Source organism: Trichomycterus rosablanca, chromosome 13 (genome assembly GCF_030014385.1).
Source record: "Trichomycterus rosablanca isolate fTriRos1 chromosome 13, fTriRos1.hap1, whole genome shotgun sequence".
NCBI lineage: Eukaryota > Metazoa > Chordata > Actinopteri > Siluriformes > Trichomycteridae > Trichomycterus > Trichomycterus rosablanca.
Window position 1 is genome coordinate 25,620,452 of NC_086000.1, and position 12,298 is coordinate 25,632,749.

The 12,298-nt window shown below is 38.5% G+C and overlaps 1 protein-coding gene across 1 annotated transcript in view; it reads left to right on the plus strand.

The window, feature by feature from the left end:
• cdin1 (CDAN1 interacting nuclease 1) overlaps nt 1–11,480 on the plus strand; it is a 164,737-nt gene extending 153,257 nt beyond the window's left edge. Inside the window, exon 13 of the mRNA XM_063006732.1 lies at nt 10,630–11,480. Coding sequence (XP_062862802.1) covers nt 10,630–10,759 — 130 coding nt within the window. The 3' untranslated portion in view covers nt 10,760–11,480. The remainder of the gene's footprint in view (nt 1–10,629) is intronic.
• The last annotated feature ends 818 nt before the right edge of the window (nt 11,481–12,298 follow it).

Below are 12,298 nucleotides of genomic sequence, written 5' to 3' on the forward strand. Positions count from 1 at the left end.
ATGGATTTGCTTCATGATCACAGTTTAATGCTGTGGGGTGCCTTATGTAGAATGGCATTTAAGATAGCATTACCACCTTGAAGTATGCATTTGTCGTCTTTTTTGTTTCTACAATCTTTTTGCACTGGTCGGTGTTGCTGTTCTCCATAAGTAAAAAACAAGAATAAATCCACACAGACACATACAGTACATGGATGAATTGGAAACAAATATTGAACCTTTTTTTTTTTTTTTTTTTTTTTTTTTTTTTTTTTTTTTTAGAACAGGTCATCCATGGCTTTTTTTAATTGACCCAGTCTCCCTTGCTTTTCATTGTCATTTCAAAGGAAATTAGGTGCCTAAAACTAGAAATTTTTACCACCTTGAACTATGCAATTGTGTTTTTTTTGTGTGTGTCTAAAAAGAATTTTTGCACTGGTTGGTGTTGCTGTTCTATGAGTAAAAAACAAGAATAAATCCACACAGACACGATGATGAATTGGATATTAAACCTAGGTTTCAGGATTCTTAAGCTGTGTAGCACCACTTCTACCTCATGTGTCTTGTGCTGCTTTCTTTTTTTTTGCACTGGTTGGTGTTGCTGTTCTATGAGTGGAAAAAAGAATAAATCCACACAGACTTATACACGGACAAATTGGAAACAAGGATTGAACCTAGATTTAAGGATCCTTAAGCTGTGTAGCACCACCTCTACCTCCTTTTTTTTATATTTTTAGAACAGGTCATCCCTGGCCTTTTTAATTGACCTGTTGGAATTGGGTAATGTCTCCCTTGCTTTTCACCCTGTCATTTCAAAGGAAATTAAGTGCCTAAAACTAGAAGTGCCATCTCCTTACTCATTATCACAGACGGACCAGGCGTTTATTGGATCTCACCTCGCCAATAGCACAGCAGTCATTAATACATGTGCAGAAGATAATGAGAGCTGTGCAGTTTTACGCAATTATAGCCACATGCCGGATGAGGGTGAAGGTCCTTACCTTGGCGCATTAATGAGGTTATCAATATGTGCGCTGACCAGGGCCTTGGCTGCTCCTGGCACGGTCGGGCTGACTGAGTCGGAGCCAGGATGTAAGAACCCAAGGCAGTTCTTGTCTTCAGGGTCACGCTGGTGCAAGAGATTTGTGAATAAAATGTCGTTTTTAGTCCCTATTTAATCAACCCGATTGTATTGACATGCCATGCCTGTGGGTGTAAATTTCACCTCCAGCCCGCCATCAAACAAGGAGCAAGCAGGGGCGTCTGCATCACACGGTCACTACGTCCTATTCTGGATCCCCATCATCGATGATGGGGGAACAAGAGGACATAAAAACGTCTTTAAAAATTACACCTGGACAAGGTCGCAATCTTTATGGCGGTCTGTTCAAGCTTAATTACACGGCTTGTGTGAGGAGCTTATTTGAAGGCCGAGCATTGGCCGTCACAGCCTTGTGTTTGTGTTTTACATACCTGGAAGAATTAAATGCTCCCAACACAATAAGAGCAGAGAGGAAGTTAATGGCAGGCTGTTTGGCGGCTTGCGATATTTATGATGAGCGAACCAGGACACAATTCTTGTTTACCGTCTTTGGGGTTCTGTGCAGACGAGGCCATACCTCTTTAAATATCCTGTTTGTGTGGAAGCTTTTTGTTATCACTGTGTGGTTGTATCCAGGGCCCCAGGCTCGGTGAGTAAAGCATGCGAGACGGAGGTTCTGCGCTGATATCGCCTCGCTTGCAGCCTTGAGGTGCCCCCCGCCCCCTATCACCCAGTTCAAGCCCTATAAATAAACACCAATTAATCACCAGCCGAAAGCCAGGCTAGGCCAGACCGAAGCTGTGGCAGCACAAACCCTAGTCACTCGCTCTTTTTCTTTTATCTACATTTTGTCAACACGGATTGTGGGACAGGCTGGTGGTGCCGTGGAAAACAAGACTAGAACTTGAACTGAAAACGTCAGGTCAGAAGTCTCCTGTGATCAGAAAGTGTGCGCTAAATTAAAGACTAGATAAAAATAAACAATATGTAACACATACAAGTGCTAAAAGTATCATGCTATAAGAGTCCAGGTAATGTAAACAGTACTTAAATATCCCAACAACACTGCTGTACCTGATACACTCATACCAGAACAACTCACACTTCCATGGCTTTACTGTTTGTTTATTTATTTATTTATTAGGATTTTAACGTCATGTTTTACACAATTTGGTTACATTCATGACATAAACGGTAGTTACTCATTACACAAGATTCATCAGTTCACAAGTTTAATGTCAAACACAGTCATGGACAATTTTGTATCTCCAATTCACCTGACTGCCGACATGGGGAGAACATGCAAACTCCACCCCGAAAGGACCCTGACTGCTCCACCTGGGAATCAAACATTCTTGCTGTGAGGCGACAGTGCTACCCGCTTAGCCACCTTGCCGTCCTTGTCTTTACCATGTTAGTGCCATTGCAGTGCTGAGAGCGCTTCACTACCCAAACGTCATTAGGTCAGTGGGGTTCCTGCTGGAGTCACTTTTAATTAAAATATGGTACAGGGAGCGACAGCAAATCTACAAAGCAACAAATGACCTACAGTCGATAGATGTGAACTTAAAATATTATATCTGTATGGTATGTGTAGCTTATTAAATAATCGATAAATGTGCATACCATATAGGTATAACTAAAGTGCTCATTCTATGTTATTATTTATAAAAATTTTCCCTACATCCCTACTAATACTGGATAGATTTTAAAACAGCCTCTATTTTTAATTTTTATTAAGGCCCTACATAATTCACGGTCGTGAAAATCACGTCACGGACCGTGAAATGAGCCGTTCCCCATGTAATATTTAATTTGCTGTGAAATTCAAAATTTAAGGTTTGTGTTTCAATCCTACGGCAATTCAGTTAGCAATCGGTTAGTCAAAATGTCCAAGATCTCGAAGTCTAAGGCAGCTAAAAACACTACTTAGGTAACTGAGTTTGAAAAACTCTAAACCGATCATGTGGACGCAGAGGGGGGTGTCAAAACATAGACGAGACTTTACATTCAACTATGTTTACATTCATCTTTTGGGGTAGACTGTGATGTGTATTGTAGCTTCCATTTACTCTATCATTTATTTTTTTGTGTTATTTAATAACTTAAATGAGCCTTAAAATTAGGCACTTTTCTGTATCTATGATATCTGTGATTTAAAATTTACTCGTGAATTTAGTACGGCCCTAGTTATGACTAAAACTGTGAAGTCAAACTATTTTCATAGCCTTGATGTGCAGGTATAGATAAGCTTTGTTTTCAGATTCTCAGTCAACTTGCTTAGAGCTTGTTAGCTGTTAGTCTAATCAACATCTGGCTATTTGCAGGGGTCATTGTTTTTTGCCAACAAGTTATATGACAAAATATATAATGTGTGTGTGTGAGTATGTCCCTTCTATAGAAAAATAAAACATGTCTTGTATTATGGGGCAGATATGAATGAAAATCTAATTATGGTTTGTGTAGTTTGTTGTACACCTATTAAACAATCTAAAAATGACTGTATAAGTAAACCAAAACCATTAAAACATCTCTTGTAGACCAGTCTAGTTCATTCCTAGTTGTTTTGTTGTGCTGCGTTTCTATAAATACAAACCAGAAACTTTAGATCTTTGGTTTCACTTCAGCCTCCAAAAGTTTCGGCCTTCTGATGAAAAGGTATTCTGGGGAAGATGCTAAATGGTGCTTGGGAGAGCTGGAGACAACGCCGCGGAGGGCTGTAATTAGTTATTTAATTACGCTGCGATTACATGTGTGCATGGAGAGGGGGGATGAGGCTGCGCTAATGGCAGCTTACTCTCTCAGCACCTCCATTTGGGTTTTTGTTCTTAAGTGCTGCGCTCTCATTAAGCTGCCGTTTTAAGCAGCATGGCACCTGCTTCGAAATCGAACGCAGGCCGCTCGTTACGGCTAATAGTAGCGTGTCTGCCAGCGGCGCTCTCCACGGCACGCCACTTACTCCGCCCGCCAAAGCTAGCACGCTCCAAATTAGCTACATTTCACAAACAATTTCACCAACTCGTTACGCAGTTAGATGTTTATTGGAAGATCACCGACTTCCCCCGAGCATGGCGGGTGCCAGCTTAAGGTGAGGGAGCGCTGGCCTGCATAATAGACCACAATTATGATCGGACCCTTGTGTCCTTCGCCACCTTATTTATGGAAACCTTTCATTTGAGTTTTTTTATTATTTATTTTGACATGGTCATGAGCCTCTCTCCTTAACCTGAGACCCCTTGAGGGTTTTTCCTTTACCTCCTCCCTTTTCGGTGCCGTTGTGTCGCCCTTTTCAGGGTCCCTGCGGTGTTGATTTTATTCATTCAAAATAGAATTCAAACTTCAATTATTTCCTCACGTTGCAGCCTTGGTGACACTACTCCCCAGAGTTTAACATTTTTGCTTGTTTCATTTTGTGCCCGGCCACCACTGACAAGCCAGGGACATGATGTATCGTACACTTCCAGCTTATCTGTTGATGCACAGTTTTAACCTTTTCCGAAGGTTGCCTTTCGCACTTTCAGCACTACCCCCCCCCCCCCCCCCATTTACCCTATTCCTACCCCCTCACTGTCTGAACATACCAGTACATGCTGATGCTCAATAAAAGTATATCTTAACCTCTTGCCAAAGTTATCTAATGTAAATGTTTAGATTTGGTTTCCATAACATTTCCATAAAAGAGCAGCCATACAGTGATGAAGGGGAATATGGGATTTTTTTTTTCAGGATAGGGAGAGGGATGGAGGGGATGAAATGTATTCTGTAGACTTCACTGCTGAATGGCTCAGCTATGTGTGACTTTGTGGTGAACTTGTAGTGCATCTCTTTTTCTCTCTCTCTCTCTTTCTCTCTCTCTCTCTCTCTCTCTCTCTCTCTTCAGGGATGTTCGTTTTGGCCTGTTTGCCAAGAGATACTGAACTGTAAATCACAGCCTGTAAAACAGGGAGTTCAGGGTTGCAGTTATATGAACAAAAAAAAAAAAATCAGCCCAAATGTTTTTGTCACATAGATGTTTTTCTCAACCTGATATTTGTATAAAATTTAACCCATAATTCTAAGACAATGTATACAGTGGTACCTTGTAACTTGATGTGACGTCCCCTAAACTCGAAATTTTTCAAACTCGACACTCTTCTTGGAGACATTTTTACCCTTAAACTGGGCGCCTTCCTTAAATTCAACTTGTTCAGCCTTTTTTTTAAATTATTTATTTATTTTTAATATAACAATGATCAGCCACTTTGATCAGCGCTCGGCTTGAGTGGTGCAGTAATACAACATTAAAGTGCGAATATGAGACAAATCTGCATTTGTGTGGAATAACCATCGAATTCACTTTGAAAGCGTCCACATGTATTTGTGTTTAGCTGGATTTTCCTCACTGTTTTACTTATAAACTTGTGTTATAGCTCTGGGTTCTAAGAAATTGTGAGAGTTTTTCCGAGTCTAAAACACTTCTTGTAAAAAAAACAAAAAATAAAGCTTAAAGTGAATTCATGTATTAAAAGAACGACACAGGAATGATTAAAAACTTCTCTTACTTATTGTTGCTCAAAAGTTCTCTCCACTAATGAAATTCCTCACTTGTTGTTTTAGTACAATAAGTCACAGTAAGTTCTGTGCACCGCCACAAAACTTAACGTGAAAAAAACGGTCTCATGTGAATGCGCCTTTACTGAACGGAATACGTTATTCCAAGATCAAACATCTCCACAATTAAGAAGCATAAGGAAACAATAAAGAAGTAAAGTGCAGGTTTTATTGCATTTTTATATTAATTTTTAACTGTTTTTTAATTGTATTTCAGTGTTTTTATATGATATTTGTGTTATTTTCAGTGTATAAGTGTCAAAAACAACCCCATCATGCAAGTTTACTGGACCATGGAATGCATTAACAGGTTTTCCATATGGGAAAAAATACCTTGAAACTCAACACCTTTTTAAACTTGACACCCCTTCTAGAACCAATTGAAGTCGAGTTTCAAGGTACCACTGTATTTTAGGTAGTAAACAGTAGCAACTATTTAAAATATGACTTTTACTGGTTAAGAAATAATACTTGGTTAAGACACATTCGGCAGCTTCTACCATCAGGAGTCTTTTAAGATAAAGATAAAGTTTTGCACAACATAATATGTTCCTGATCCAACCACTGAACTTTTTAATTTACAAAATCCATGCTTCTCTTTTTGATTCTTCACTGTTTAGAATTGTCGAATTTATTTAAAGTAGTTTTTCAGACAGTCTTTGCCGTACTGATAGACCTTACAAATAAATTGGCTATTTATTCTTGTGAACTAATTAAAAGCCTTAAATAATTTATTGTCTATTTTATCACCGCTTTATCTTGGTCAAAGTTACAGTGGGTCTGATTTATTAGGTGAAAGGTAGGAAACACCCCAGACAGGTCGGCAGCCCATCACAGGGCAATCACACACACACACACACACACACACACACACACACACACACACACACACACACACACACACACACTTGAATTAACCTGACTGAATGTCTTTGGAATCTGGGAGGAAACCGGAGCTCCCGGAGGAAACCCACACAACCACAGAGAGAACATGCAAACTCCACATAGAAGGGACCCCAGCCAGGGAATCGAACGCAGGCCCTTCTTGCTGTGAGGCGAAAGCGCTACCCACTGTGCCACCTAATTGAAAACAGCTCTGATCTGCAAATTTCATAGAAATGTTTTAATCTGTTTGTTCCTTTGATTTGATATAAAATGCACTGTTTATAGATAAACTGAAAAAATAACCTTACTTTTACTAAATATTCAAACGTGCATATAGTAAGAGCTTTTAGGAGGCTAAATATTTTTCCATGCTGCCTTCTCCACACAACTACTGAGGTTTTACTTTTCTCTATTTACACAGATCAGTTGCCCTGACATGTCCGCCACGGGTTAAACCGTCTGTTATTTATAGCTACAACAACATTTAGCAATCAGGAAGGGTAGACAAGGACGAGGATGATGAAGATTAAAATAATTATAGTGTAGATCAGGATGCCGATAATGTTCTGAATGTGCTGATGGAGGTGTGTGGAGGTAAACGCGGTGCAGTAGTCATGGCTCCAGTGCTGACAGAGACATGCCGTGATTGATGACACTTGGAGATTTATGAACTGTTCCTGAGAGGCTGAACTTCCTGTCAGGACGCATAGCCCGTCAGGCGGCTTCCTGTCTGACTCAGTAGGAACATCTAAGCACCATTTATTATCTCTGGTCACTAAATAATTTGAATCTGTGTGTCTCTGCTCTTTTGTGAAAAAGAACTGTACCTCAGAAATCGTTTTGTTTTAAGAACTAGCTGCACTTTATCATAGATGACGAGACACTCGCCTTTTTACTTTGGAAGAAAGTTGTGAAATGTGAATTATTGCATGTTAAATAAAAAGAAAATAGAAATAGTTAAATGAAAACAAGCATAAAATGTCCTAACTGTAATGCACCTGGCTATTCATTCTGGAAGTTGTTGGAACTTTACAGGGAGGATGGGAAATCATTCTTCTGTAAGGCTTTTTTTTTATTATTATGTCTGTCTAAAAACCTAGTGAGCTGCCTTGCTGCCAACTGCCTACCTAGGCAGCTGCCTAAGCAGAGAGGATTCTGATCTGATCTGATTTTGATCTAACTTTAAAATATCAGCTGTCCCCGCCTACCACTGCAGTTTTAGCTTATTAAGCCAACCTAGTTACCCCTATTTATTCTTGTGAACTAATCGTAAACATTTATTAATTCATTGTCTGTTTTACCATCACTTTATCTTGGTCAGGGTCGCAGTTTGTCTGATTTATTAGGTGAAAGGTAGGTGAACACCCCAGACAGGCCAGGAGCCCATCACAGAACAATTAATTCTGGAAGTTGTTGGAACTTTACAGGGAGGATGGGATGTCATGACCCCCTGCCCATCGGTCGCTTGCGTCCAGTTTGTTGGTTCAAGACCAGCATGGTTATGAGAACCTGTGATTTTGCAATGTAAAACCACCAAACTGTCCAGGATCTTAGCACCAGCACTGGCACCATGCCGGCAGAAAAGTGCCCTTAGTGACTCCTTGTGCCATGCAGGTGTAACATTCTCAACGTTGACAAGACCATTAGGACAGAAATGTTTCATCATATTGATTGGGTAATTAGTCATAATAAAAACAGAGCATTGTAGGGTTCAAGCATCCATGCATGTACTGTCCTCTTGGTGTATGCCTCACATGCACCTAACCACTTGTTAAGAATATGGTTAAGGGTCTCTCAGCTCATCCTATATTACCATTTTTGGTCATCTAAAGAACGATTGCCCTTCAGTTTTTCTTTATATGTAGCACTAATCCTTTTATATTGTAGTTATCACATGTGCATTCATCTTAGTAATGATGAGTTTATGCACTGCAATCCTACCACTATCCTTTCTTTTAGCAGTGGTGGATAGATTGTTCATGCAAACACATGCTGATCAAATCCTGCATCAACATCATCAGTAACCTCAGTTTTTTTCCTCTTTCATTTCTTACCCATCATTACAGAAATGCTTTTATTACCTGTGTAAGTTCAGTGGTATAAATACATATAAAGTTACTAGTATTACAGAAAAGTGTATCTAAATATCATAAACTTTTCTCAGCAAATAGTTGAGTGATGTTATTTATAGCTTTCCAGAAGCAAAACATGAGCCAAGACAGAATAACTCTAGTTTAAGTGTCTGTGTGAATGAAACAGCCGGACAGGACTGGACTGGACTGCGCTGCTTCACTTGCTTGGTTCAGGTCTGGCTTTTCCTCGTCTGCACTAATCCTCAGCCGTGTTCCTCCTCAGATTTGTTATTGTTGAAGCTTGATTGTAAAGTGATCCTGCTTATGTATCTGCTGATCTTATCAGAGCGACGACTTTTCTTTTATATTCTTAGTCATGTTTCCTATCTGGGTGGATCAAAAAGAGAGTATGCAGTTTTATTTCTGCATTTTCATTTTATTTTTATTTTTTGGCATTTATCCAATTGCCTTCTGTGTCATTGCTCATATAAAAGCTTTATGTTTACCCAACCTAAATTTTTTTGTACAATGGTCAGATAGAACATGCAGTTTTTGTCTGTTTATGTGCATTATTTTTATTTAAAAGAAACTTGATGCATGTGTGACGTACATCACATATTGTAGAAAGCCTTTTTTATAAACATGTGTCTACATGTATATGCTGATAAAATCCATTATTTAAAAAAGTCATTAGTTTTGATATGATTTTTATGTCTTTTGGTAAATATTACATCTTTAATTATAAGATTCTGATTTCATCAACAATCTTTTTTTTTGGGGTGGGGGGGGGGGGGGGGGGGGGTTATTGTTACATTTGTACTGTTTAGGCTTGTTCATTGCTTATTCATCATCATTCATTTTGTTTGTTCTTTATTCTGGCAACCCACTCCCACACATTCATTCATTCACTTACACCAATGGCAGATTGGAAAGGCCAGTCCAACTTTTACCAAAGATGGTGACCAGAGGAAAAGATCAAATCCTGGTGTTATTCCCCCACCCAACATATTTTTTCACTAGTAGAAAATGGTGATAATTTTCTAGTTACTAAAAATAAAGTGATTGGTGTATAAAATAAAGTAGTTTTAAATTATGAAATTAATACTAATACTTGTACAGATTCCGAAATGCATTTCATATCCATTTTTATATCCCAGTCCTGGAAATCCGGTAGTTTTCGCACTTTTTTTATTTTATTTATTAAGAATTTTAAAAACAAATGACATCAGTTTTCTACATGTTTACCTTCCGATGCATTTTTCCCATTGTTGTACCAACTTTCATCAGCAAAAAATGTTTTTGATTGACAGCATAGCCACTGATGCACCGCTGCTTTCACATCATCACATAAAAATCTTCTTCCCCTTAAAGCTTCTTTAAGCAGTCCAAAAATGAGAAAATCAGATGGCGCTAAATCCAGACTATAAGCTCTCTCAGTCCCTCAGACACGACCAATTACTACTCCTCCCACCCTCACCGTTTCCAATGAAAATGTAAAAGTGCCGAAACTTTTTGAAGATCCCTTGTACATATTATCCTTTTTTTTATAAACGGTGTAAATCACGATAAAAGTTTCCATACGATCTGATACTAAATATTGGTATCAAGACTAATACTTGCCCTAACTGAATCAGTATAAAAAAAAAAACTCTATCGCAACATATTCCATGCTGCGAACACGTTTCCAGGCATAAAGCAGAGGATTCACACAATGATGCAAATGTGCAGTATGTATTTCCTGTTAATGAAAATATGTCCCTTCAAGTTAACCTAGGCTTCACCTTCAGCTGTTGTGTTAGAACTAGTCTGGGCGGTGGTGATTTAGGTGCTGGAATATTTCTGAGGGTTCCTGCCTCACCAAGATAAGTTGCTTTGGATACAAATGTCTGCCAAATGCAGAAAAGATTTGCAGTTTTATTTAGATTTATTTCATGATAATGTTGGGAATTGTTTGGCCACCTTAAATCAGGAACCCTGATAACCATCTTACTGTTTTAAAACTTTAACTGAAACCTATTTTAAAACTAATATTTGTTATTAAACTAAATTCACTATTTCCAGGTTTGGCCCGGGTCTCGTCATCTACTGGTACGGCTTCATAGCAGAACTGGACTGTCAGCGGGACAGAGGAATCTTGCTTAAAGACTGCTTCCCCTCAGACATCGTGACTCTGTGCCATGGCCCGGAGTAGTGCTGACGCTAAAGCCCAGGGTGATACCGGGGGCTAAACCAGGGAGCCACAGGGACATTTGCTGGAAGAGACGTGAATCCGGAAGCAATTTAGTTTTCCTGCTGCGTGAAACTACTGGCAAGCATCTGTTTTGAACTCCAGCTGAACTCCCAGGGATTAGGGTTGTGATTGTACCTCTGGGCAATATCACTCTAGGAAGCCTGGGCTGGGCCTGCATCTCCTGGGTCTTGAGGAAGACTGTCTTATCGCTGCCCTTTTCCTTGTCACAATGCCCCCACTTGCACTTCCGAGGCTACATGGAGGTGATCTCTGTTATCCACTTTCTCTTTGTCTTTGATAGGGGTGCGGTCCCATAGGGTCTCCTCTGACCTTTTCCTCTTTGCTATTTTTGATTTGGAACATTTCACAGGTTTGCCACATGCCAAGTGGGTTTTAAGTGATGGATTTAAGGTGGTTATATTTTATTTATTTTATTTTGTGCTACCTTAAATATACAATTAAAGTGACGGCAGAAATCTTCAACTTTCAGATGTATTTCTTCTAGTAGTGATTAAGGGTCGCTGTAGATTTCAAGAATAAAGTTATCACATGTAAAGTAAAAAAGTTATAAGTTCTGATTTTACAAGAACAAAATTGTAATATTTCAAGAATGCAGTGGTATATCAAAATTACTATTATAATCTAAAAGGAAAGAAATCAAAAAGTTTCGACATATGGGGGGGAACATTGCTTTAAAATAAATCTAAAAATAAGTAAAATAAGAATTAAAAACAGGTGTACAGTTAGGAAAATTTTCTCTCTAAAATAAAGACAATTTTACAATCATTTAATTCAATATTATAATATTAATAATTCTTTGCCATTGATTTGCCAGTAGATGAAATATTTCTTTTTTTTTTTATTAATACTAACACACAATTTTAACACAAGTGTTTCCTCTCTGCCTTTGTCATAATATAATGATTTTTATATACTGTAATATATTTCTATATAGTGATGAAAGAATATGAGAATATACTGTATGATATAAAATAAATTATGACTTTAATTCTTGTAATATCAGAATGTACAATGTTTGTTTTTTTATATGACTTCTTGTGCTATTAACTTGCACAATTTTGCTTTATTCTACTTTCTTAAACTATACTTGGCGGCACGGTGGCTAAGTGGGTAGCACTGTCACCTCACAGCAAGAAGGTCCTGGGTTCGATCCCCAGGTGGGGTGGTCCGGGTCCTTTCTGTGTGGAGTTTGCATGTTCTGCCCATGTCAGTATGGGTTTACTCCGGGTGTTTTGGTTTCCTCCCACAGTCCAAAGACGTGCAAGTGAGGTGAATTGCAGATACTAAATTGTCCATGACTGTGTTTGACATTAAACCTTGATCTGATGAATCTTGTGTAACAAGTAACTACAGTGTCTGTCATGAATGTAACTAAAGTGTATAAGGTGATGTTAAAATCCAAATAAATAAACAAACTTAAAATATACTTTATTCATATAAATCAAAAAGTGCAACTTTTATACATACATTATATGATAC